The sequence below is a fragment of the Eleginops maclovinus genome, chromosome 11 (genome assembly GCF_036324505.1).
Source record: "Eleginops maclovinus isolate JMC-PN-2008 ecotype Puerto Natales chromosome 11, JC_Emac_rtc_rv5, whole genome shotgun sequence".
Classification (NCBI taxonomy): Eukaryota; Metazoa; Chordata; class Actinopteri; order Perciformes; family Eleginopidae; genus Eleginops; species Eleginops maclovinus.
In genome coordinates this window covers 15,066,387-15,094,144 of record NC_086359.1, presented here as the reverse complement: position 1 = coordinate 15,094,144, position 27,758 = coordinate 15,066,387, and the positions used below count along the sequence as shown (strand labels likewise).

The window sequence follows — 27,758 nt, the reverse complement described above, 5'->3', positions numbered from 1 at the left end:
TAAAGTGGAATCATCCTTTAAGGCAGATTACAGGGCATCCTCAAGACAAAGGGAACATGACAGACAGTTTTTTTTCTGACAGAAGACACACAGCACAGGAGTTGAGTCTGATTTAAACGTCCATGGAGGATGTTAGGGAGCTTTTCCCACTCCCAAATGTCCCCTTTGACATCTGTCTTTTATAAAAACACTGCAGAGACTCCAGAAAGTCAACAGCAACTCTTTAAGTCCAGGGGTTCTTCAGTCTCATCCTCCTCCTTTTCACAGAGACATCCAGAGTGATGGTTTTGACAACAAACAGTGATTCAGCACAGACAGGAAATGAGCACAGTGTTTATAAAAAGAGGCGAAGAGAACCTTTAAATACAGAAAGGCACCTTGGATGGGAAGGACTTTGTCATCTTTGATCTAATTTAACTGGTTGGTTTAAAAGAACCACTTTAACAATACACTTGTGGAGGGCTCTGTGGCTAAACAAAGGCAAATAGCAGAATGCAAAGTATGAAAGGCTTTAAGGCTGATTTATATAAAGAAATTATAAACAATGGACACATTCAAAAGAATCTCTTTGCAATTTTTTTTTTATAAAAAGCGGACCATTGTTTGAATATTTTGAACAATAAAAAGAGGATGGAAACAAAAAAAAACATCTTGAAGGATGAATTCTGCTCTTCAAAAAACAGTGTATTGGCGCTGCAACACTTTGTTAATAATCCATTAGTTAATCAAAAAAAAGGCAATTATATTAAGAATCGATTATTAAATTTAGTACTTTCAATAGTTTTGCTGAATTCATCTTCTCAAATGTTACAATTGAATGCGTATCTTTTGGTTCTGTCATTTGAGAACTTCACATTGGTGTATTTATAACTGGCAATCAAGATATTCTGACATATTTATAGACAAAACAACTCATTTACTGATTAAAAAAGCATCAGTAGATTCATGAATTCATGGTTAGTTGCTGCTATAGACGTTATTTCAAGACGAGGTCATTCAAAAGAGTAAAAAACACACTTTTATCACCCAACTGTGGTCATATCTGGCCATGCAGATAGTTTTGGTTTAAATGTTGCCATTTTGGTTGAAAGAAATGCATGCTGGAATATTTGCACACACAAGTAAGCTCAGGGATATGTTTTTTTTATTTGAAACCTGAGCAAATAAAATCTTCATGGTAAGATAAGACGACTGAAAAATCATGTTTTTGTATCTAATTATTCCAGACATTTATCAATTAATTCCATATCGTCTGGTGTCTGTAATCAGACTTCTCAAACCTCAGAAATCACATGAAAGCCATTTGTACATTCAGAGGTATTTCATTGTAATAGCTTACAATCAGAAGCCATTCTGATTGAAGAAGACTGCAACAGAGGCGTTTCTCTGCAGTCAGTCTCAGGATTTATCCCAAAAGCTTGAGTTACTCTTGCTTTGTTACTCCCATACATGAAAAGGTCTACCAACAGGGAGAACATACAGTATGTAAACCTGCACAGGCTGTAAATCATCTGACCATTGTATGCTCACGAAAAAAAGAAACATAGTGGATGAGAGAGGATACAATAGTGTAAAGGAATACATTCTACAGAAACCCTGAGACAAGTGGTAACAAAACGGTGTGTTACAAACAACATCAAATGGTCTTCAATTTAAATAAATGCTAATTACTGCAAGTTGCAACTAAATACTAGGATTCTGATCAAATATTGACTTACAAGATTAGCAGGTTAGCTCAACATGAAAAATGTAAACTTTACAGATTAAATGGTGTGCTGAATTGTTCACCACATAAGGGTTTCAAAGGAGTAATTATGTCATTAAGATTGATCTGAAAATCAACAATTGACTAAATGAACTGACTAAACATGATCTAATGTCCAGAAACTGAAACGTATGGACGTAGTAAACATTAAATGTTAGCATAATTTTTCCAGAGCATAAAAATGATTAATTGAAGTCTCAAGAGTTTCTGTAAAATTGGACCAAACAACCATTTAATCTAAAAGAAAAACACATCTTGACAAGAGTCATAGGAGCTGCAATATCACGAGTTTCAGTGTAAAGAAATCCATAATCAAAGGAAAACAATAATACTATTAATATAAAAATATCCTCAAATAAAGACAACTCCATGGCCCTTGCATCACCATTTTAAAACCAAGCAAAGTACACCAAAAAAATCAAATAGAAGAAGGAGCAGTGAGGTTTATCACAGCAGAATGGAGGGAAGAAGTAAAGTGGTCACAATTCATGAGCTGAAGGTCACTGGTATAGGATTCCCTGGACAAAGTGGGTAAAGTAAAGAGAGGAACGCTCAGACCTCTGTTAGTCTACCACAGTGCCCTCCAGCAAGGCACTTTTACAGCAGGCATTTCAGTGGATCTGCTCAGCGGCCAGCAGCAGCTTCCAGATGGACGTGTCCACACATGGACGTGTGTTTAAGTAGATGTGAAAAAACAAAGCCTTCCAAAAATCAACGAAAGCAAAACAAAATAATAATCAAACGTCTGTTCATCTTCCGTAAGTTCCTGTCTCCTCATTTGGAACATGTCGACCGGCGATTTTTCACAACTTTTTTTTTTTTAAATAACATTAAACATTATGGTTATGCTGAAAATATACATTCTGACATTTAGAGATAGTACTATGTTAAAAATACAAATGTGCAAAAGTTGTAAACAAATGAGATCCTGTGTGTGTGTGTGTGTGTGTGTCTCTGTCACAGCCTGGTGGGCTCCTCATCGCTGTCACTGCAGTTACCACAGCAGTCCTGCAGGGGGAGGCAGAGAGCAGAGTGTCACAATGAGACGTTTACCTTACATGAGGTTAAATATTTTTTTTCTGAGGGCCGCTCTGATCTCTAGCTGGTGCAAACAGATGTTTAAATGTAAAAGTATGATGGTGTTTTGAGGTGAGGGGGTCAGCTGACCTGCCGGCCGAAGAGCCGCTGCAGCAGTCCCTGTTTAGGCGGAGGAGACGGCTGTCCTCTCCAGTCCAGGTCTGGAGGAACCGTCCCGTCCTGATGGAAAACATTCAGCTCCGTGAAGCACTCTGTCTCGATCATCTGCAGGGAAAAGATCCAACTTCAAACATTTTTTTATAAATAAATATCATTTATCTTGTTGTCTGGATAGTTCAGAAAATCTTAAAAAAACTGACAAAACCTATTATTTATCAAGATTCTAAGACGTTATCTAGTTTCATATATCACAATACCGATATAGTATAGAGAAATTGCCCTGCTGTAAGACATGTTAGCACAAACATATTCAAATATGATGTTTCTGCAGTAGTGTTTATGAATGTCTCTCACCTCGTCCTGCCAGGGGATGGACACGCTGCCTGTGGACACTTTGTTGTAGAAAGACTCGTCTTTGGGCTCCAGCTCCACTCCTTTCACTGTGGAGAACTGCTCAATGTCCAGCACGTCTTTACAGTAGATGGCCTGCGGCTGCAAACACACAGTCGAATAACTTTTAAAACACGTTTACTTTTAAGATACCAGGATTAACTGAAGAAGAGTGTCTATAAGAACCACCACCTGAATTTTCCTACAGGGAATAATAAAGGATTATCAAATCTTATCTTCCAACATAAAACGTGCAGCAGCGTGCTCACCATGGGGAATCCTTCCTGTTGCAGACACTGTGCGCATTAATGATGCATGCTCCGAATAATGAGCCTCACTGATATGCGTATTAATCACATTAATCAATTCCACTTCCTGTGCTTCAGAGAAGATTGAATTTCCCACCCTCTATTTAAAAGACATTTTGAAAAAAGTAGCTTTCGCACTGATTAAGAAGATTTAGATATCTTGATCATTAATGTTACTCTTGCAGCTGTAGTGTTATTTATGTTTTTAGTCACACCTACATTATCATTAATATATCTAGTTAAACTTGTGTTATAATTAATACAATTGTTACTTTTTCTGTATATTTTAAATTGTGTATTCTATCGATACTCTATGGATATGTATCTGTTTATGTATTACTTTATTAACATAGGTGCAATGCTTTGTTAGCATGCTGCTGCAATAGAACAACTCAATCTAATCAAGTTTTATCTAGTCTAAATGAGTTATCCCCACCCTAGAGTTATTATTTTTAATGCTACCAGCTACACCTATGCTAAACACTACCTGAATCTTTATTTTTGATTGAGATATATATATATATCTATATATATTCTGTCATCAAAGTTCTATATTTTGTCATGTAACTAAGAGTAAGAATAAGTCATCTTAAAATTGTGAAATTGAAAAAAGCTTCCTCAATGAACTTGAGTAAATATGGTGGACTTACATCAGGGATGAAGGGCGCCTGCAGCATGCCGGCCTCGAGGCGTTTGAAATTGATGGAGCGGAAGAGGGGGTGGGCTTTGATATCCGAGGCTCCCCCTTCTCCACATCCCAGCCTCTCTGAGGGCTCTTTGGCCAGAAACTAGAGAATAAGAAAACAACATGAAGTTACAGATAAGACAAACAATTAAAACAAAAAGTTGTGAATTACGGTTGTCATGATACTGGGACGTCCAACGATCTACAATTTCAATATTTGATCCCCTTGTCAGGAAATCTGTCCGGTCGGTCTGTTTTTTTTTTCAGTTTTATTTTGAAACGTCACGATCTCTCTGTGTGCTCTAGTTTTATTTTGAAAAGTGTGTACTCTTCTTAACTCTGTTTTGACTTCCTGTCCCTGTGTTTTCCCCCCTATTTGATAGCCTGATTCTGTTCACCTTGTCCCCTTGTGTTTTTCCTTTGCTCCCCTAGTGTGTCTTATCTTTGTGAACAGTTCTGCATGTATTTAAGATCTGGTTCCTTGATTTTTTAAATGTTTTAAAATCTTGAATTACATCATTTTTCTGTTAAAACCGTTGTCCATCCTGAACTTGGGTCAACTTGCTCTGCTCGACCATGACAAAATAGAATATTGAGGGGATACAATTCAGATATTTATCAAAAGATGAAGATAACAATACCCAGTTTTTGGTTGATTTGACATCTAAGTGTGTTGCTGGTTGATTAATCTGTTGCTGGTGGAGTTGAGCCATGTCTTACTTATTATAACCTAAAACTGGGTATTTTGTAAGAAGCTCTTTGTCGTAGTGACAAGAATGAAGAGTCTGCACTTCTTTTTGTGCAGTGGTAATGTTAGTGTGAACACAAGCTAGATTAAAAACACACAAAGCGAGTGAGGAAGCTTGTTTGCCAACTAGAAGATGAAGTACATGTAGTACCAACATTGTGTAACCAGACCCCTACAGTGTGCTGTGAGGAAAGGGATGCAGCCAAAGTGCCAAAAACTAGTATCCAAAGTATGCAAAGAAATAGTGTCACATTTTTGTAAACAAGCATCTCCTCTCCGCAGATTTTGTTTTTTCTTAGGTAAACCATTAGGATATGGTAATTTATTGAGTGCGAGCAGATGGTAGCAATCGACCAGAGCACATTAGAGAGGAGTGGAACATCCACCCACCATTTTACACAGGGACTTGGCGTCCTCTGAGAACTTGCTGGAATATTCCTCCTCCACCTCCCTCACCAGCCGCTCCACTTCCTCCCTCTTGATCTTCTTCTTCCTCTGCTGGAAGGGAGACTGGCCCTCGATCATCTCATACAGCAGGCAGCCCAACGCCCACCAGTCGGGGCTGAACGTGTAGCGCTCATTCTTAACCACCTCCGGAGCTGGAGGGGGGGAAGGAAGACATTTTGTTTGAGCTGAAGGTCGTTCAAAAACACAGAACTTAAAACTTTCACACAACAGTTTTGCATGAAATAAGGTTTATTCAGTGTTTTTCACTGTCTTTTTTTAACCTTTTATGTATTGGCTTATTTAAATATACATTTACATTTATATTTATTGCCATTCCTTGCACACTAAATGTAAATAAGTATAATATTTTTGACTTATAACTACAGATACTTATAAAAGTATTTAAGTACGATTAGGAAAATGTACGAGTAAAAGTATTGATTGCAGAAAAAACTCCCACTTGTAACCCACTCATGGTTGTAGTTACTAAACATAAATGTTGGATTGTTTGATCTTTACCAAATAATCACATTTTAAACGTTTTCCACTTAGTATTTTGCATCAAAAAATACATGTATAAAGTAACTATTAAATAAATCTGTCAAATGAATGTAGTGGAGAATAAAAAATAAAATAGAATCTAAGCAGTAAAATATTTAGAGGTAAATTAAAGCTGAACACAAAGCAAAGACTCGTGATGTGTAAAATAAAACAGAGGTAGAAAAAAGGTTACTATTAAAGATGAGTAGAACTGGATAAAGGTTGGAGGGTTACTTACACATGTATCCTACGGTTCCCACCCGTCCTTTGATGGTCTGTCCTTCTGGAACATGAACTGCTAAACCCAGGTCTGATATCCGGATGTGGCCTAAAGACACACAGTTTTTATTTAGTATCAAATCTGAACCTGAGAGTTGAACATTTCATTTCCACACAAGAATATTGTGCAGGTTCTTTTCATTATTTGCTTACATTTTTTGCAAGGTAATCACTGATATTCATACACATCCCGGGCCGGGCTTAAAAGGCTGCTTAATACATTTTTTATTCATGTATAAAAAACAAATCAGAGAAATCACTTTGTATCTTGTGATTCATGAATCACCCTGAGAGGATCCTGTGTTGAGAAGTGATAAAGATCTTTATGTTTTTACTTACAACCACCAGCAGATATGCATGGAGAGCCACATTATCTGAGCAAATGATCCATGTCTACGCTCAAGTTGCAGTAGTTTTTCTTCATAAATTAAGGAACAAAACTTCCACTTGAATGATGAATCTATTTACCCTAGCTCTATTATTAAAAACCAATTATTGTAATGTTGATATTTTTAATTTTTTTTAGATTGGGTCTCACTGTGGTGTGTAATGTAACTATTCAGCAGAGACTCTGAGGGAGGAGAGTTTCTCTGAAAGCTTTTGGTTTCATGATCAGGTAGTTCTGCTGGAGTCAGAGTGCCCTCTGGTGATTCACGGCAGAAATGATCTCTCAAATCAATTTCTCAAAAAAACCATAACAGCCAAAACCATGCTTGCAGAAACACTTGAGATTTGTATTTGAATACAAAATAGTACTGTAAAATGTACAAAATTGGCCTCCAAAAAGTAGAAGTACTTCAGATATGTATTTAAGTATAGTACTTAAGTTTATGTGCATAGTTACTTTCGACTACTGGTTCTAACCAAATTCAGGTGTATGGTTTAGATTTAAGTTTTGAAGGATTTAAGTGTGTTCAGACATTTTTTCTTGAATATGCTTCTTAATAATGCTACTCACCGTGGTCGTCCAGCAGGATGTTCTCTGGTTTGAGGTCTCTGTGTGACGGAATAAGAAAAAAGACAATTAGACAAGAGGACAAAGACGACAGACAATAAGACAAACAAACGTCCGTGAGGTTAGGAGACCTGTAGACGATGCGTTCTCGGTGCAGGTCCTCCAGCCCGCAGCAGATCTCTGCAGCGTAGAAGACGGATCTATTCTCGTCAAAGCCGGCGTCGCCCATGTGATAGATGTGAAACTTCAGGTCTCCTCCGTTCATCAGGGTCAGAACCAAGCACAGAGCATCCTTCGTCTCGTAGGCGTACGCTAAACTCACCTGGAGACGGACAGAGGAAGGTCATGTGTTAATGCAGGGCAATATTTTAGGTGTAAATGCTGCTGAGATGTTAAAGAGCTTACATCTTCAAATCAAATAGTTTAATCATAAGGAAATACTCTGCAAACAACTGTTTTGATAAATCACACAAACATTTGGAACATAATCAGATCTATTTTCAGAGTAACATGAACATTGTTTTGTTTTGGAATGTTGCTTGGACATAAATTGTAAACATTTGTATTAATTGTAATAATTGTTATTTTAAATACTATGTGCATGCCGTTTTTTTATATAATAGAGCTATTTTCTTCATCTCTATCTAATAACGTACATTTCCCCTTTTCGGAATGATTCAATGACTCCGACTATCTTTTACATACTAAAAACTAAATAAGCTGAACAAAGGTCGCCTGGCAAAGAATCAAACCAGACCATCTGTTGTCTGAAATAGGAATGGTTGATTGATTTTGTGTAACAGGTACAAAAGGGAAAGAATCATATATATCGTAGCACTGTTAGTCATAAAATGCTAAATAACAAGCTAAAAGAGGTTAAACGCTCTCTATAGATGAGGCTTATGCAGACATTGGGGATAATTCTTTTTTATGTTCATTATCAACACTCAAAAAATACTGAGGCCTTACATAATTAAAGTGCATTAAAGTAATATTTACATCTCAAATATGTCCTGGAGTATTTTTCCTTAAAACTATGTTTAAGAGGCTGACCTGCACCCTTATGTGCACGGCCCCACAACTAAAAATGCAACCTGCTGCCAAAACCTCTTAAAAATGAAGTTCTTTAATGAAGCTGTTTGTGTGTTTTTGCATTGAATCCACGTTGACCCTTGAGGGACTCCTCGGCCCCGGGAGCCCGGTGCAGTCAATTGAGTCAAAACTAAATAAGCTGAACAAAGGTCGCCTGGCGAAGAATCAAACCAGTCCAAACGTCTGTGTTGTCTTTTAATTACTGCAGTTTTTAATTTTGCAGACATCCCGTCCCATTGACGCACACAGAAAGTAAGGTCAGGAGGAACTATGTGAAGAGTTTCAGTTGTCTCATTTTGAGAAAAACAAAAATCTCCGTCACTGAAAATAATACCCAACAAGGAAATTGTCGTAAGTTTCTGAGCCACACATTTTAAATAAAAAATGGAACCGATACGTTTTGGGGGTGACTTGCCTGTAAAAAACAATTGAGGTCCAAAAGGAAATGATAATAAAATGCGATGCTTACTACAAATCTGCTGTTGACTTTCTCGAGGATCTGTTTCTCATTGAGCGCCATGGACTCTCCTTTCCTTTTCTTTATTCTCTTCTTCTCCAGTTTCTTACAAGCATACATTTTGCCCGTGGCCCGTACCTGGCATGCACACACCTGCAGCGTAAAAAAGGAGGAAGGGGGAGGACAGACCAGAAAACAAGATACTGTTATTTCTATTTATACATATAAAAAGCTGCAGCAACAAAATATATAATAGACCCTCTGAATAAAAACAGGCCCATCTTGTGACTTCTCATTTCTGACCCCAAACAGAACTGTAATTGTAAATGATCGGATCATAAGGTAACACAGGATGGCACCTCGGGATGTAAAAATGAGCGACTTGTTAGAGAAAGTGGCATGCTTTAACCGCAGGATTTCAGTGATATCTAAACTATCTCTAACCCTTATCTTTCTTTTTCTCATCCAATTCTAAACTGTCCTCTTTCTTTGTACCCAAAATAGTTTAAAATAACAACCGGTGTTGTTATAATACTCTGTATTCATTGCACACACTGACCTTTGATAAGAAAATAACTATTGAGCCTCCATTAAGTTGAATGACTAAAAGATAAAACTGAATTGGTACTGAAACTCCTAGATGCAGTCAAAAGATGCAGTTAAGCAACAGGATTTCCAGGAGGGAAAATACTGCCTTTCTTGTCTTACTCAAAATATTACTCATACCTTTAGATATGATGTTGATATGGATGATAAAACTGAAGTAAAGGCAGTTGAGTTACTGTCTTAAGTTATTTTTGTGAAATGTCTACTTATTCAGATATGTGTGTGGATTACAAAAAGCCCAATAGCTTAACTTCTTTTACTGGTAATTGTTTTATAGTTATATATAAAACTATATGGACATCACATTATCATCATCAAACCTTTTTTTGGGCTCTACTAATCCACATCCTAAATAAATAGAGTAAAGCTGTGGACCCCGTCTCCAGATGTTGTGTCATTTAACACTTTATTTTTTCTCCCCAATGTTTGTCTTGTTAATAGAAATGTAAAACTCTTGTAAAGTCTCTTCCTTTTCGAACTGAGGGGTGATGCAACTTATTGGCAACTCGTCCAGAAGGAGCCGGCATAATTTACTGAGGAATAAACGTTTATTTGTCCCGCATTTACACTTTCTTTGAATCCTTTCAATATATAAGTGTATGGTACTGACTTAATTACAGTACTTTATACTTAAAAGACTTGTTTATAAATCCCAGCCTATCTCTAACCTTTACCCTTTTCTTTTTTATATATTTATTATTTGTTCAATAAGATAATTTCCTCTTCCTTGTGTTTTGCGTAAACACACTACAGGAAAGGGACAACCTCAAACAGCATAAGAGGGCCCCTTTAAAGTTGTACATTGAATGCACTCACCTCTCCAAAGCCTCCTTTCCCTAAAACTCTGTACTGTCGGAATGTATTTTTCGTCACTGGTTGCCTGTTGAACACAAACAGAAACTCATATGAACAAGGACTGCAACACATGTAAGCAAGTAAGGTAACATTACGTTATTAAAATAAAGTTATTTAACAAAAATGTGCAAATGCAGAATGTGGATACTTCTTGGGGCATCATAAATATTTTGGTGTTAAGTGACGTTGTGGTAAAAAGGACCCCTGAATTGTTTATTTAAAAGCATCGGCGGATGTGGAATGGATAACGAAGCAACTTTTAAAGCTTTCAGTTCGTGGATATTCAGGCCAGTGAGTTTATGGGACATCATTTGAAATAGATGTTAAGGGGAAAAGAGGTGTTTTGAGGTCAATGTAAATTTGAATGCTGAGGAAGTGTATAAAAAACAATTATGACCTTGTGTGACTGGTAGCTACCATTAAAGCTCAGTGTTTCATCAGTGATCTTAAAAACAGTTTTTGAGTGTGCAGTTAGTCATCAGTGGATGGATTAATGAAGCTGCTAATGAGCAGCAGCACCAATGAATGTCCCTGGACACTTTGGTTATTGAAGCAGGTAAATTAAATGGACTCATTAATTATTAACAGAATGAGTCATTTAGTGCTTATTAAGTCCTGCGAGGGTGGTGATCCGCTTGTTTTTACACTGGGTTTTTCAATAATTGGTATTGGTTTGTGCAGTCTCGTATTCAGGCCTGTATTGACCCACTGTCTTCCTAAGTGGTCTTTTAAACAGATGCAAACGTAATGAATTTGGACGTTTGAGGTGAGCAGTACAGTTCAAGTCTCTGCTAGGGAACACGTACTCAATTCAGTCAATTTGACTGTATGGTATGTTTGCATGTTTTTATATTGTAATTTTATGGCTGTGCAACATGCAGTTCTTCAGACCTCCCAATGGCCGACATCTAAAACAACTCAATACTATGCTTTTTACTCTTTTTCATTCACATATACAAGTAAGAATTCCACTATTCATACCCATTCACACAATGTTGGCTATTGGGGGTCAATTTGGGGTTAGGTATCTGCCACCTATCAACATTGTGACTGCAGCGGGTGTAGAGCTCGGATTGAATTTGGGCCCTACTGCACTATTGCATGCAGCTGCCTCAAATCAACATTACCCAGCCCTTTGCAGTCAGCCCATCAGTCTGTGGGTATTTCAATCCCATAAATTGGCCAGTCAATGCTCTAGTGTGGAGACTATCAGCATGTGTGTTTAAACTGTTTTTTGTTCCTGGCGGCAAAAAGCAGTGATATCTATAAGCCAGTCTACTTTCCTAATTCTTACGAAGTTGTCTTCTTTTTCTGCTCACAATTCTTAAAACCTAAATAGAGGGTTTATTTAAGACTTCAGGTATATTAAACAAACGTTTGTCAGGTCAATTCAACACCTAAGCTTAGTATTTATCTCAAGTTCTTCTACGGAACAATACTTACAAGCATTAGAAAGTTTTATTGCAATAATATTCAAATGTTCTGTGAACATGATATCATTTCATAAATGTCAAAGGAAGCAGGAAGTGAAGATACTAATCTGAAGAGTGATTAGCATTAAAAAATAAATTTGAACGAGGCATATTTTCAGTTGATTTGCATCCTTTCTGTCCATTTGTCTACAACAACAGCACTATGCATGTGCTAGTGAGGTGTGGATCCTGCTGTTGCTAGGAAACAATATGTTTTGGACTCACCTAGCAACAGGAGACATCTTAAAGAGAGTTAGCTGCTTGCATGATAAATAAATATAGCCTCCTGCCTGCTGAATAGAGAACATTTTATAAATGTGTCTGTTGTTTTAATGGCAATGCTTCAAACACTCACAGCTCTACTCTGAAGTCACTTCATTTGCAATACCTTTTTGCCAGAAATATAAAGGCTTTAAAGGAGCCCTCTAATGCACATTTTTTGGTCCCCTAGTTGTATTTTGTACCTCTACTGTGACATGTGTTCAAAAAGCTCTTTATTTTTCTCATACTGCCTGTGCTGCGGCACACTTTTTAACCCTCTGTCTGAAACCACAGTCCAGTCTGCTCTGATTGGTTAGCTGGCTGGCTCTGTTGGGATTGGTCAACAGCTTAGAGATGTCACGCCCCTTAGCCTATCACAAACAATGTCTTGGAGCGCTAGCCAATACAAGTGCGATGTCAGTTATGTTACGGGAGTAAACTAAGGATTCCAATGGAGGCTTTTCAGGCGTCGAGGGGGAGTGTGTGAGAGAACAGAAACTACCTCTGGAGGGAACTTTGATATTTTAGCCTTTGCAGACCATTTACATGCACTAAAACACAGTACAGGAAAGGGAAACCCAAAAAGCTTGATAGGGCTCCTTTTATTAAAAAGATTACACACACTGAAGTTTGTGAAAACTCCCATAAAACTCAACATTGTCAACTTTACACAGTTCCTGTAAAGCTGACCTGCCAGATATTTGTTTTTGTTTTATTTGATATTAGCTCGAGGGGCTGGAAGGAACAGTCTTAATTCTGCTGGAAATAATGAAGAAAGAAGCTGACACTGTCCCTGAAGGGCACACAGACAAACATCTGTCTCAATCCTTGCTTTGTTTTTCACTTTCTAGACATTCTTCTTTGGGTTTCTTAGAAGGTCTTTATCTGGTCACATTGTTGATCCTGGCCATATCTATTGTATTTATTCAGGGATGGGGACTTTTTCGGTTGTTTCAGCTGATCCTTTAAAAATCCCAGTTTAAACACTCCTGCACTGAGGGATAGAGAGCATGTTTACAGCATCAGGGAGGTTTTAAAGTTGAGTCTGGGAACCATCAGGGTTCTTTGAGCCTAAGACAAACTTTCTATATCTATAAACAAACCTGACAACACTCATAACAGCCATTATTGTAATGACAGATTTATTCTGCTCTCAATCACATCAGTTCACATTCAGATCCTAGTATTTTAATGTAAGTCATATAACTGGATCAAGTTTTTGGCTACAGGGGAACCATCCAATATAATCTAATGCTTAATTGGCAGTCCTACTGTGTGACGAAACAGTATTTTAGAGGAAAGACACAAGCATAGAATATGCTCTTATGACTTTGTGTTGAAGCCATTTGAAAATATATTTCAATTGTGTGTTTGTTGTTGGATTCAATGGATCAGCCAACAGCAAGAAAGATGCACTGTTGTTATTGTAGTTCATTTTGTCAGTATCACACAGCCAGACTACAATCTGGGGCATCTTTCACACTGTTTAGAGCTTGCAATGACTTATTTGTTTACTTTTAGAAATAGATTGTCACTTAAGGAATCTTCAGTGGTTTTAACCTAAATGAGTGTTCTTTACTGTGACACCAGATTTACCTAGGGTACCTCCTGCAATACTCGACTCATAATTACACTAAAAAAACATTCTGAGGTTTTCTCTGTAACAGTAGAACCGTAACACCTTTATTGCTCTGAAAGTCTTGAGCAATTTATAACTACTGTCCTGTAATTTGTAACCGTGATACCACTCTGCGTTGCGTTAGTTCTCACCCCCGTAATTCAGAGGAAATTAAGACACAGGGGAGAGTAAGGTGTGAGGCAACCACGGCTGAGCGTGTTGCTACATGTACTGAGGCGGAAGGTAGGAACAACGGAGCCTAGTAATGAGCCCAGGTGAGATTTTAAGTTGCGTGTGTTAATGAAATTATGCATTTTGCTGATGTACATGATAGGAAGAAACAGCAGTAGAAGTAATTTTTGAGAAGGTTATTTCTGTCAGTGATAACACACTTTACCTCTCAAGCCATTTCCACTGGAGGAACCTATTGTAATACATGCTGTCGAGGTAGTCAGCGAAGGGAGCCACGCTCAGGTAGTCGTGGATCAATCTGGGGTAACAAACACACACACAAAAAAAAAGTCAGCAGGTAACTTTCAATTACAAAAAGGTGTTAACTACAATGCTTTGGAGCAAGTAAAGAGAAGAGAAAGCATTTGGCAAATGATTGAAATTTAATCATTAGAGTTAGTGTGTAACTGGCAGGATTTTGCAACACTGTGCACAACCCTGAGAGAAAAATAAAAACAACTAACACTTGTATTGCTTTAATATTAAATCAAACTCATTTTAAATCAAATTGTGGCATAAGAAACTCAGGTTTAATCAAACTGTGATTCATTTTTTTCACATTCCTATATTCCTACTTTGAACAACGGTTTCAAATTGCACATATTTAGTCAAAAGGGCAAAAGGGTTACATATGAAATGTTAGGTTAAGGGGAATTTCACGAGAGACTTTTAAAATAATTAAAGCTTAAGAACATCACAAGACTTTTCTTTAACATTCTTAGCAGACATAAACTGAAAGGTTAGATTTGTAGTGTTGATACTGTGCAGAGCAGTAAAATGCCTTTCACTTCACAACAGGTATGAACAGAGCCGATCGAAGATGTTACCCAACGTGTTGTTTATGGAATGAACAATAAACTCTTCTTTAGCAGAAAACAACTCTTTTATTAGAATGTTTCCATTTCTGTTTATATGTTTATACTGAATGTTGATTTACTTCACATAATGCAACTTCTTATTTCCATGAGTCATTTAAATGTCATTTTAACATTCACAGCTGAATGTTTCCAACTATTAGTAACAGCCAACATGTTCAGTACTTTTAACCTTTCTGAACTGAACTTCCTCATTTAAGAAATGCTGATAGTATAGATCTCCAAAGCAAAAACAGATTACAAAGGCCTAAAGATGCCCTGTCGTGGATTTTGTTTCTTGTATTTGTGCGACTTTCTTAGACTTATTTAAGGCAAAACCTAGGCTTTTCTTTAGCGCTCATTACGTTTGTTTGACATGTTCGTAAATGCTGGGATATCCACAAAGTCCAAAAATTTAATGAATTGGACTCATATCAGACACGAGTCACAAATAATCTAACTCTTCATCAAACAACAACTAAAAGAGATTTTACTTTTAAAACCACACTGATTCATTACTTGGAATTGAGCCTTGTGACCTTAATGTTTTTTAGACTTTAGCAGCACTTGTTTTGATGTGCTTTGAATAATAAATGTGGCTTTATCACACGATTTCTTTATTGTCCAGAGAACAGATACCTCTCACATAGACAGGAGAATAAATGTTTTAGTAAATGAGACTGACCTGGATATAACCTGTTTTATTCCATGATTCACTTTGGTTAAATTCTTTGACTTTTTAAGACTTTGTCTACAGCTACCTGCATCTTAATTCATGCATTTTCCCAAATAAATCAGTGTTTTGCTAGGTTACTCTAATACACATAACTTTATTTAGTTGTATCTGTTTTAAAGCCAACTTTTTGTCTCTGTTAACATTTTAACATGGCTTAGGGTCACTTTCACACTTGTAGTAACAGTCATTTGATTTAGACTGAGAAAACTTTACACTGAGTTGTAATTATGTGTAACAAGTTCAATAATAAATCATTTATTGGAGAGTTTTTTGAGATGTAATTCTGCATTATCAGTGCAACAAAGACCCTTCATGTGGAACCATTAAAGGCAACATAAAATGATGTCATTGCATATTGTATATATTAATTTAACGGCTCAATACATTTTTGAGAGCTCTTTACGTTATGGTCTGAGGTTTCTTTACACTGAATGGTGGTGAATATTAAACCCTTTTTATGTAAAAAAAACAAAAAAAAAAACATATGGGTGTATTTCGTGTGTAATCAAGGAATGAAAAGTCCTTTAAAACAGTAACATTTTCAGAAGTGAGACCAAGGCTTGACAGTTCTGACCTAACATGGATTGCGTCAAGATTTTCTGTCTGTGCAGATGAGCCCCCCTCCCTGTGATCTTACTTGGTACAGTCCTTGAAGAGCTCTTTGCAGGCCTCCTGTTGCAGCCTCTCGGTGCACTGAGCCATCATGGCGTCTTCCACCTCAGGCACATGGTCCTCTGACTGCACCGCAAAGAACACATTAAGTCCAGGTGAACACCATGACTCAACCCCTGACAGTGCACTCACAGAGGAAAGCTGGATAAACTGGGTTTACGATGGTGCGGAATAGATTATTATCTTCGTCACTCTGCAGGCTCTGACTTGTATGCACTCAGATAAAAAAGAAGCAGGTGAAAAACTGAAGCAGAGATAGACTAACTTCATCCGGAAATACAAGGGGAATCATTGGAGTGCAGACATGAAGTGTCAATTTAAAAAATTCTGCCACATTAATAATAATGTTAATTACTGTGCATTGTCACTTTGCTTTAAGGCGTTCAACTTATAGTTCATTTTGAACTCTGCTAAGGAGATTATGTTGTCTCAGTTTGTTTGTTTTCCGTTTCTCAAAGGATTAGGTCATAACAACTGACCATGTTAATTGGTGTAAGGATGTAGAATGGGCCATAGATGAACCAATAAGAGTGGATTTGCCTCGGTGGAGGTATGCGCCCTCCGAGTGACTTTCTTGTCTTAATGACACGGTAATATAACTGTTATGTCAAAACAGAATTGTGGATGTTTATAAAGTAGCCAGGGCAGTCTAGGAAGTTCGAAATCAATCTAAATGTTTCTTACCTATTAGTCATGTCACACCAATAATTTTAAAAGTATACACAGTTGGTATTGAATAGCTATTCCCATATAAACATAAAAATTGAGAGAGGTCCTTCAAAGCAGCATCTACCTTTGGGTTGAAGTATTTGTCGACTAATTCCTGACCGGACTCCTTCCTCTTCTCATCTGGAGTCACCTCGTACTCCGCCTGCAAGAAAAAACAGAGAGGCTAAATGAGTAGAGAAGCTAGAGGTGATCGTTGGCTCCTCCTAATCACCTCACAGTTACTCTGATTCTAGAGTTTATGAAAATACTTGAATTATTGCCATTGTTATCCCCCACCAACAAGTCATGTTGCAGTTAACATACTTGTCTGTCCAAAATGTCATCAATGCATCATTTTATATTATGACAAATTTGTGAGAAATTGTCACAATTAACGTTTGACTTCTTCAGATTTGGCTTACCATGTTCTCGTGATGTCACAAACCTTTGACGTTTGTCCACCAAAATCAAATCAGTTTAAGAGGATTTGTTTACCAAATTAAAAACTATTCCCTTTCAAGGAATTCATTCAGTTTGCAAGAATGGGACGGACAACAGGTCACAGTGACCTTGACCTTTGACCCTCAAAATCTATTCAGTTCATCCTCGAGTCCGATAGGATGTGTGTGCCAAATTAAATAAATGTAACCCAAAAATAAAAAAGGCCTTGAGTCTCAGCTGTTGCCGCTTCATAAAAATAGTCAATCACATGTTATGTTTGTATTTTTTGACATTTTGTACAATAATGATGCTATCAGGTCTTACCATGATTATAATGTCCTGACAGTCAATAAACTATAACATTGAATGATTGGTCAGCTGTGCTACCAGCTCCCTGTGTGTTCACTGAAGGTCCTTTTCTTCAGAAAACCCCATTTAAGGTTTGATTGAAGTGTTACGAGGCCTGTTCCCCACCTTGCAGTACATGGACTGATTGTATCTACTCCCCCTCACATCACCCATCCCTCTGAATGACTTGCAGTAAAGTGAGCCTGACTGGAAAATTCCAAAGTGCTTCCTCTGCCCTCTCACAGCGAGAGCCTGTATACTAATGCTAAGTGACAGTGGAGACGGTTCAAATCTCATTTTCCCTCTCCATCTCATGCTCGTTCTCAGGGAAGAGACGGTAAGCGGTCGTGGGGTAAAATGCAACATAATTGCTCCGTATGCGAGTCGTATCCGCTGGACGACTAAGAGCTGTAAAGCTAAATCAGCTGGTCAGTCAGACTGGAGCCTTGCTGCCTTTTTCTCCGATAGACTGACAGATAGACGAAGTCTTCATCAACCTCCACCAATTACTGTATTGACATCATTTCACACATCAGAGACACAAAGGCAACCTCCAGCGCTTGAATGATAATATGAATTTTAATGATGAATAATATTTTTTTAATAGTATTTGAAGCTCAAAATGAATTCAAAGCTTTTACTTTTTAGCCACGCTAGCAGAGATGATCAAGCGTTGGCATTTTCTGTCATAATATTAATAATAGAAGATATTTTGTTTCAGGATTTAATGTATGACCAAGAAGGACTGTATGTGTTCACAACAATAGATTATTTCAAAAGGAAGCTGAACCAATGTTATATATTCTCCTACAGAGAGTGATGCGTTATGGGTTGTTTGTAGCATTAATGCTGCTAGGCTAGCGCGTTATCTTCAGTATCTTCTTTATGTGTTTCTTCAATCGGGTATTATAAAAAGCCCAATGCCGCAGTTCTCTGCATGTTATGGCTTGACTCAACACAACCCCAATGTTTTTTTGTTTTCTTTTTATCAGCAATACTTATGAATAGCACTCTAGCTGGTGATTCAAGCAAGCTAAGCCGATACTTAAAGGTTGAGTTGAAACACTATGGGCCACGTATTGGTTCGAAATAATCGCCACAATCACTGGGACAACATGCAAAAACCTGCATTTTTTAAATAGCCAATCCACCATTAATAGAATTTGCTTTTTCTTTAAATTTCAACGTTTTGAAATGTCCTTAATGCAGAAAAACAGTCGTTTAATTAGTGGCTTCAGAAAGGACTGCCTTCTACATTGAATAACAAAATCTCAGTGAAACTTTACCAGAAATACATTAAGTGCTTTCTATCCTCCAAATGCTTTTTTTTCCAGAGACATCTGGTAGAAAACAGGGGGTTTCAAGATACATTTTGGATGGACCCCAGAGCATAAAGCCTAATGGTATTTAAAGTCCCATGAAATTGTGCGTAAGACCACCCGCAGGTCAAAGCCTTATTCAGTAAGTATTTTTACATCTGCTGGATCATTTGGTGCAAAACTCAGAAAATATATCCTAAGGATTTTGCTCATCCTCTGATCTTTCCCTTAAAGCCACAATGAGGTTCACATTTAAAGATGAATTTCAAATAACTTTATTTATCTTCTGCTCTTTCCCTCTATCTCCATCATCAGGTCAAATATTTAGTTTGTCGTATTCAATTTCATGCCAATGTGCATTACTTGTACTTTGTGTTTAGTGCCCATAAGTTAATGTAGTATGCTAACATGCTAAACTGTGATGATACACATTGTAGCTGCCCAATTGATGTTAGCATTGTGATTGCGAGCATGCATGTGGCTGTAGATGCTGTCTTGTTTACAAATAATTGACAAAATGACAAGTATATTGCATCTTGTGTTGTAAATGGCAACATTATGTCCTAATTGATGTAATACAGCAGCGTCTGCACCTTAATGCATCTCATGAGTAAAACATGAAACAGCAGTTCTGCTGAAGCACTTAGAAACGATGCACAGGATTGATGAGTATGAGAATATAATACCTAAGTAAAAAGAACAATACTACAGTTTAAAAATCCACTTTTTACAAGTTAATATTAATTTATATAGCGCCTTGAAGGGGACCCAAAGTTGCTTTACATGAGGTACAAAACACTGAAAAAACAGTAAGACAAACAGTGAAACAAACAAAGACAACAAATAAACTAGAGGCCGAAGGTTTTTGCATAGGTGGGACTTAAGGGCCCTTTAAAGTCTTCAAGAGTGGGGATGTTGCGGATCACTGCAGGGAGAGAGTTCCAGAGGTTGGGAGCTGCCACACTGAAAGCTCTGTCCCCGAAGGTTCGCAGGTTGTTGCGGGAGGTGGCAAGCAGGCCAGAGTCGGAAGACTTCAGTCTCCGGGGAGGGCCTTGTGGGCGGAGGAGGTCTGATAAGTAGTGTGGGGACATGGGCATGGAGGGACTTGTAGGTGAGGAGGAGGATGATCTTGCACGAAATGCGGGACTTGACCGGAGCCAGTGGAGGTGGATGAGGGTGGGAGTAATGTGCTGCCACAGGTTTGTGTGTGTCACTACCCTGGCAGCAGAGTTTTGTACATACTGGAGCCTGTCCAGGATTTTGCTGGGAACCCTGAACAGGACACCATTGCAGTAGTCCAAGCAGGAGGTGACAAATGCTTGAACTAGTGTTTCTGCAACAGACTCTGTGTGGCAACGGAGTCTGCCAATGTTCCTTAGATGGAAAAAAGCAGATTTGGTGAGGGACTTGATGTGGAAATGGAAGGAAAGGGTGGAGTTGAAGAGTACACCCAGGTTGCAGACTTAAGGAGATGGGGAGATGGAGCTGCCGTCAACCTCAAGGATGAAGTCACCAACCTTCCAAAGCATTGCCTTGGGTGCCACAACCATGAGCTCTGTTTTCTTGCTGTTGGGCTTGAGGAAATTTGATGACATCCAGGTTTTTATTTCATGCAGGCAGTTGACAAGGGACTGAAGGGGAGCTGGGAGGAGGGAGTAGTGCTGAGATACATTTGGGTGTCACCAAGTAAAAGTATTTGTAATAAAATACACTTAAAGTACAAAAGTTCTCATTATGCAGAATGTCACATTTTTAGAACAATATTATATGATTGGATTATAATGACAGTTGCATTACTGAGTTCATCACATTAATATTGCAGCTTGTAAATGTGGTTCCTCAAAGTAACTCATTAAGGCTGTTTGGAAGTGTAACAAATTAGCAAAAGTAGAAACATTCAGAAAAAGTACAACTATCTTGAGTCTGCCCACAAGAGTGAAAGAGGAAACCATGTCATTATTTATCATCTCTGCAATAAAAAAGGAATAACTTAGACCACCCACAGACACACACACACACACACACACACACACACACACACACACACACACACACACACACACACACACACACACACACACACACACACACACACACACACACACACACACACACACACACACACTCCGTAGGGAATAAAACAAGAGTGTGACTGTAACATTCCTCAAGTAAGCAGAGCGAGCAGCTAGCTGTTCACTGTGACAGAGGAGGTCAAATGTGTGTGTGTGTGTGTGTGTGTGTGTGTGTGTGTGTGTGTGTGTGTGTGTGTGTGTGTGTGCGCGCGTGTGCGTTTGCGAGCGTGTGTGTGTGTGTGTAAGAAAGGTTGACACAGTGACGCAGTTTTCTTTCCAGGAGTCAAGAGTTCCTGTATTTCATTAAACCGATATTAAACTTCCTCCTCCTCACTCTAAACAAAGTGTGTTGAAGGCGCTTAAGGATAATTGCACTTCCTACATGAGAACCAGCTCACCAGCTTACAGTGCTTTAAAGGGTCAGTTCACACAATTCACAAACATATTCATATTTCCATACTCACCTGAATGGAAAGGTATCTACCCATACAGATATATCACATTTTATGTTTGTGTATTTTATCTGTGTCCCTCCAAGACATTACGAGATGAATTAAATTACATTTAAAACCTTTTTATTAAAAAAAAGTTTCCTTATTATGTGACAGAACGTGCTTTCATAAGAAGATTTATGATTAACAGATGAGTGATTAATCTCAACATTTTGGCTAATACAAATACAAATACCTGTATATGAATCCTTGTGAATATTTTAATATTCATTTCCTGCTGACCTTTTTATTTAGGTAAACAACTTTTAACCATAAGGAGGTTTCCTGCCTTTGTGTGTTATAATTATATTATTTGGATATTAGTTAATAATATGTCGGAATAGTATTTCAATCTTAACGACGCCAGTACTGCACAAACAGTATTCATGTTTCACAAAATGAACAATGAAAAGAAAACAAATATTTACAGCTTCGGTTATGTTGTAAAACACTGATAAGAGATCTTTTTTTGCGAGTGACACTTTACTAAGTCTGCGTGTCTTTTTATTAAAGTTGTGACCTTAAGGACGTTTTTTGCATATGTTTTTACTTTATAATTCACGAAACTAATCATGTGCCATCATTTATCCACCCCTTACCCTCATCCTCATATTTTTGTATTTGACACCTGCCTGCCCCCCATTCTCACCACAGCATAAAAACTGAGGAAGATTTTTAGGTGGGAAGAGTAGGAGTAAACACCCACATCCCCCCTCCATTCATTAACAGGAATCGAGAAGCGTTTCAAGGAAGAAAGAAAAACGTCCTTGAGACCCCTTTCTCTCTCACACACACACACACACACACACACACACACACACACACACACACACACACACACACACACACACACACACACACACACACACACACACACACACACACACACACACACACACACACACACACACACACACTTCAGCCCTTTTGTTTATCCACACTAGTAGTCATGGAAAAGGGCATCTGAGACAAAACTCCTAAACTCTCCAACACAAACATACACACTTCCAGGAACCACACAAACATTCCCTCTCTCACACACACACACACACACACACACACACACACACACACTTACCACAGCATCCAGGAACTTGACGCAGCGCCTCAGTTCGGGTCGGGTCTCGCAGAACTGCCGGAACAAAAAGCGTCCAATAGGCTGCCGCTCACAGAGGCTGCAGTAGTCCTTTTCTGCGAGACATAGATAAGATCTTAATATAAAAATAAGTTCTAATCAAAATGTGTCAAAGTAAAACATGCATTCCTGCAACTTTCCATCAACCACCAACATTTGATGCAGGGTATTATAGTGGAGGAATAAAAAAGGAACATTTATAATAGTCCTAAGAAAACATGTTACATATATTATATCAGGCCTATTTACCTTCCAGGAAAATTAGCAGTGGCCCTAAATCACACAGCAAAAACAACATACTGTATTTAATGATTAATGCAATTATTGAGTTGTCGTTTAGTTAAAATTTTCCCAGGCACAATACATACATGTGTTCTGTTGATGTGATTGTAAAGGAAATGGCTTATAGAATAATTTCAGTTAAATAAAGAATTTAAAAAATAACGGCTGAAAAGATTATATAATGAACACGCATAAAAAACACAAAACAAACACACAGAAAAAGGCACATCAGTTTTGGTTATTCTAACGATAAACTAAAGGACTATGAGATAATTCAAGAGCTTTTTGAAATACACGCATGGAAAGTGTCACAGTAGAGAAAATAAAATAGATGTATTATTTAAAGTAGATTTATCAAAACATAATTAACCAATTGTAGCTGTTTTCATGGTACATAGTGCTTAAAGAAATGCTTAAGGCAACCTGGTGTATGGATACGTTTTTCAATGGGTTAACATTTGGATTTAAAATGTTCTGGCAATTACTGGTTTAGTTTGGTAACATGACATGTTGTTTGCACATTTCACTGTGCAGCAGGCACTTAATAAATGATGGTATAATAGTTATTTCAATGATTATTAGTAGCCGACTTTACTTTCCTGGGGGGTTTTCAGATAGATACAGTATCTGGGGCTGTTTGAGTTCATATGCCCATCTGAGCCCAGGACAAAAACAACACCAAGGAAATGTTGATTTGCATCTGTGACTCATGTGGATGCAAAACGACTCAGGAAGCTTCATGAACAAACAAATGTGTTCAGGGATTTGTGATTCAACAAAGAGAAGGGAGGTCAGTGTGATCGTTAAGAGAGGAGAGGACAGAAAAAAGGCTAAATGATCAGCAAGTCAAAACCTTTTCATCTGCTCAAACCAACGTCAAAAACAGAGTCTCTAAGGGATTTCGCACAATGATTAAAGGCAAGTCCAAACTCGAAGAAGAGAAGAAACATTCCACAACAATGGGATTATAAACTAACAAATTACTGTATAGTTGATTTTTGTCTCTATCTCTAAACACAACTGCTAGCACCTGAGTTAAACGTGCTAATCAAAGACAAATCTGGTTAAGGCTTTGTGGCGAGGAGAAGCTGCTTGCCCTTTGTTATGTTTAACTTCAAGATATTTATGTGTACTCTGTGGAGTTGACTTCTAGACAAACATTTTTCAGTTTACATTCAGTGTCTCACACTAAAACAAATCCCATGTATCAAGTTCATTTCCTCTCTCAGTAAATATTTGCAACATGTAAATTTGAATTTGCAACGCCACTTTTTGAATATATTTAAACCTGCATTGTTTACATTCACGTCTTCCGCCTCCATTATTTGCACTGCGCCATTCTTTTTTGTGTTTTTTATGATTGTTTGCCCTTCATATTTTGCATTGCAACTCTTACAGTTTGAATGTGTCTCGTGTCACTCTGTGTGCTTTTGACAAACAAGTAAATCATAATGCATTAAAAACCTCATCAGGACAATAAAAGCATTTCTCTATAAAGCTAAACGTCAAAATTTGCTGTTTTTGTTCAAGCTTCTGTCTCTAAAGTGTAAAATGGATATTTGAAGATGATTTTCAATTGTTTCGACTTTGGACATAATTATATATATTTTAAATTTGTGGTAAGTGAGAGACTATAGCTGGTTTCTCAAGCTATGATACAACCCAACTTACTATTTAGTTTTTTTTATTTTATTTGTTTCCGCTGTCAGATAATTCAATGTGCGGGACATTTGGTAACAGCTCATGAATGCCAGTTAACCAAATGTGTAAATTGAAAAAGGAAACATTATTTTATGACTTGAACATTGTACGACTAAATAAACGAATGACATAAACATCATTTTGTTTCATGCAGACCTTAATGCAGTGACCTGGCTTACTACTGACATCGGGTGTAAAACAAACTCGCTAAATGTCAAAATATGTCAATGGTTGGTTTAGAAATCATCAACAAGGTATGTCCAATGCCATCTTTGTCACATCTTAAAGTTACAATAGCAAGAACTTGATTTATTGAGCAATGCTTTTTAAAAAATCTAATAAATGGCACTATCACTGATTATAAATCGGAATTGACAACTTTAAATGGATGTGTTAACTGATTGAAGAAGACATTTGATGTGAAGTCTTTGCGATTTCATGAATTTGTGGGACTTTTAAGAGACATATTGTTAAATATGGTTAAAATATAACGAAAGCGGAGATATCCTGACTTTCAGGCCAGGTCAAACGGAATGAATAGCATCATATGGTCACACCCTCCTTGCACAACTTGGGTGGAGTGTCCCTTTAATTGTTTGGCATTTTTTGTGTTCTTACCAGTTTGCTGACTCACTTCCAATCACTGACAAGGGGATTGATGGAAACTGATGCTCCGCTTTATGAGTTCTACTTATCACGCTTCTGTTTCGCTGCTACAGTACGTCCTCTTTGTTGTCCTCTGTTCTACTCTGATTATCGCTCGTCTCTGCCCTAACACACTTTCCAGTCATGCTGCAAATTGCACAGAGCAGGACAGTGTGAAGTAAATGGGAGCCAAAGGCAAAAAGACCAATAAAGATAACTGCTGGAAAAAAAAAAATCTGGTTGTCACCAGAAAGTAGAGTGGGATATCTAAAGGGCAATCAGGTTGTTCCATGGTTTTAATGGACAGTAAACAATGCCTGTTTATATACATTATATCCGAATCCATTATATCCTACAGTATGAAAAACTGCAAAAATTAGCTTCAAAAAGCTGCTTGGCTACTCATGTGTGAAATGGAACATCCCCCAGTTCTGGAAATTTTTCATTATGTGGCCGTGGATCAGTGGACTTTCTCAATAGATCACTGGAGGTGTGATGTACATGAAAGGAGCCCGGGACTGTACAGAACATGCCGTACATCGACACACAGAGAGTGCACACAAAGAAGCCTCTGTCAGGCCTCCAGACGGCCCTGCAGGCCTCAAGGTCCCTGCACAAAATGTATGATGCCACGGGTTTCATACCGGATCAAGGACTCTGCACCTCGCTGCTTATCTCTTTATAGAATAAAGTAAGATAGGAGTAAACAAGCCAACATTGTGTGGTGAATTCCCACTATTCGCTCCATGCTGAAAAGGATTGCTTTGTTGTTGTTTTTTGCTCGGGCATTAATGGTCAGACCATCACTTTAGTTTTGACTAAAATATCTCAACAACTATTAAATTGATTACCATGACATTTTGTATGGATTTCTACGGTGGATTCCAGTATATATGAATGGATACTGCTACTTAGCTTAAAGCACTGCAGTGCCTAAAGCCACACAAGGTTGTAAACTACAATTTAGCCATGCTGAAAAAATGTGATCACATCTGTGACATTGGAGTTTTCAAGCCAAATTAAGTTTGATAGATTCCTAGCTGTCTTTTCAACTGCATCCAAATTCCCAAAACTGAACCAATATTAATGGCTTAGGCTGTTATTAGTTGCTTCAAAAATAAACATTCTCATGAAGCGATCATGTTTTTTTCAAGAAGGTTCAAATTTGGTGGAAATTTCAAAACTTTACTTTAGGCCAGTGTGGACCTGGATATCTGTACATTCCAGTTTCCATTCATTTCTTTTGATTTAGATTTTTTTTTTTCTGATAATCAACTGCTCTATTACTTAACAGTAACATTTGAATTAAGGATGTTTGACTGTAACAGAGTATTATCAGACAGTGCTTTTTCTACTCTTGCTTAAAGGAGGGTTAGGGTGTGTGTGTGTGTGTGTGTGTGTGTGTGTGTGTGTGTGTGTGTGTGTGTGTGTGTGTGTGTGTGTGTGTGTGTGTGTGTGTGTGTGTGTGTGTGTGTATGTGTGCGCATGTGTGTGTGTGTGTGGAATGATCTGATCTGTATGGGATAGCTTAGTCAAGAGCATTGTGTGAACAGAACAAAAAGTCTTTAAAAGTTAAACAAAGCTTTGATCACTGTGTTTGCATTATAAAAAACATAACTCATAAGTGCAAGATAGTAATGTTGAATATTGCCTGAATTGTATGTGACAATATGAGACAAGACAGTGACACAGAAAAAAAGAGGATAACAACCTTTTAGTCACATAAAAGGAAGTTAACAGTTTCCTGAATGTCTTTCTTGAGACTGCCTCCCACTCATCTCTTTGTTCTGGTTTTACACAAACTGTCACAACTGTCTTTATACATACAGTATATTTGTACATCTTATTTCCATTTCTTACTCTCACACTTAATTTTCTACTTTTTACTTTATCGTTTTCTTAACATTGTACAGTATTTTGTCTGCTCCTCTAACTGTGACATTAGCTTTTCACAGCTGTGGTTTTGTGCAGCTGAACTTCCTGTCTCTCTGTGTCACAGTCTGAGGGACGGCATGTTTTCGACTGAACTTATTTAAATCAAAGCTTTTATTTCCATAGGACCTTTCTGGAGATAAGCTGCTCTAACATAAGGTCCTCCTGTCTGAAGAAAGAATTAATGCCGCTGTCCATTAAGTAAGCACAAACTGCTTCAGCCAAATATAATACAGCATACAGGATATTTAGCATTAGCATTCACATCTGAATATAATAATAGAATACAAGGAACTGACAAAGCGTCAAAAGCACACAATGACCTAACACACAATGGTCATGGTGTTTTTTTCTAATATGCTGTTGCATGACTATGTTATTTGAACGAATGTAGGAAATTAGATATAAAGCGGTGAACACCTGTCTGCAAGGGGGGGGGGGGGGGGTCTCTGGTTTTCCTGCATTAGTTTATAATTATTTTTAAAAGCTTTATCAAGTCCAGTTTAGTTCCTTTTG

The 27,758-nt window shown here is 37.7% G+C and overlaps 1 protein-coding gene across 1 annotated transcript in view; it reads right to left on the bottom strand.

The window, feature by feature from the left end:
- grk6 (G protein-coupled receptor kinase 6) overlaps positions 1-27,758 on the bottom strand; it is a 37,323-nt gene continuing 9,565 nt past the window's right edge. Inside the window, exons 3-16 of the mRNA XM_063894890.1 lie at positions 22,626-22,738; positions 16,962-17,039; positions 16,134-16,234; positions 14,073-14,165; positions 10,286-10,349; positions 8,876-9,016; positions 7,446-7,636; positions 7,318-7,355; positions 6,319-6,408; positions 5,484-5,692; positions 4,311-4,448; positions 3,317-3,454; positions 2,933-3,067; positions 1-2,773 (exon numbers count right to left, since the gene is read on the bottom strand). Coding sequence (XP_063750960.1) covers positions 2,723-2,773; positions 2,933-3,067; positions 3,317-3,454; positions 4,311-4,448; positions 5,484-5,692; positions 6,319-6,408; positions 7,318-7,355; positions 7,446-7,636; positions 8,876-9,016; positions 10,286-10,349; positions 14,073-14,165; positions 16,134-16,234; positions 16,962-17,039; positions 22,626-22,738 — 1,580 coding nt within the window. The 3' untranslated portion in view covers positions 1-2,722. The remainder of the gene's footprint in view (positions 2,774-2,932; positions 3,068-3,316; positions 3,455-4,310; positions 4,449-5,483; positions 5,693-6,318; positions 6,409-7,317; positions 7,356-7,445; positions 7,637-8,875; positions 9,017-10,285; positions 10,350-14,072; positions 14,166-16,133; positions 16,235-16,961; positions 17,040-22,625; positions 22,739-27,758) is intronic.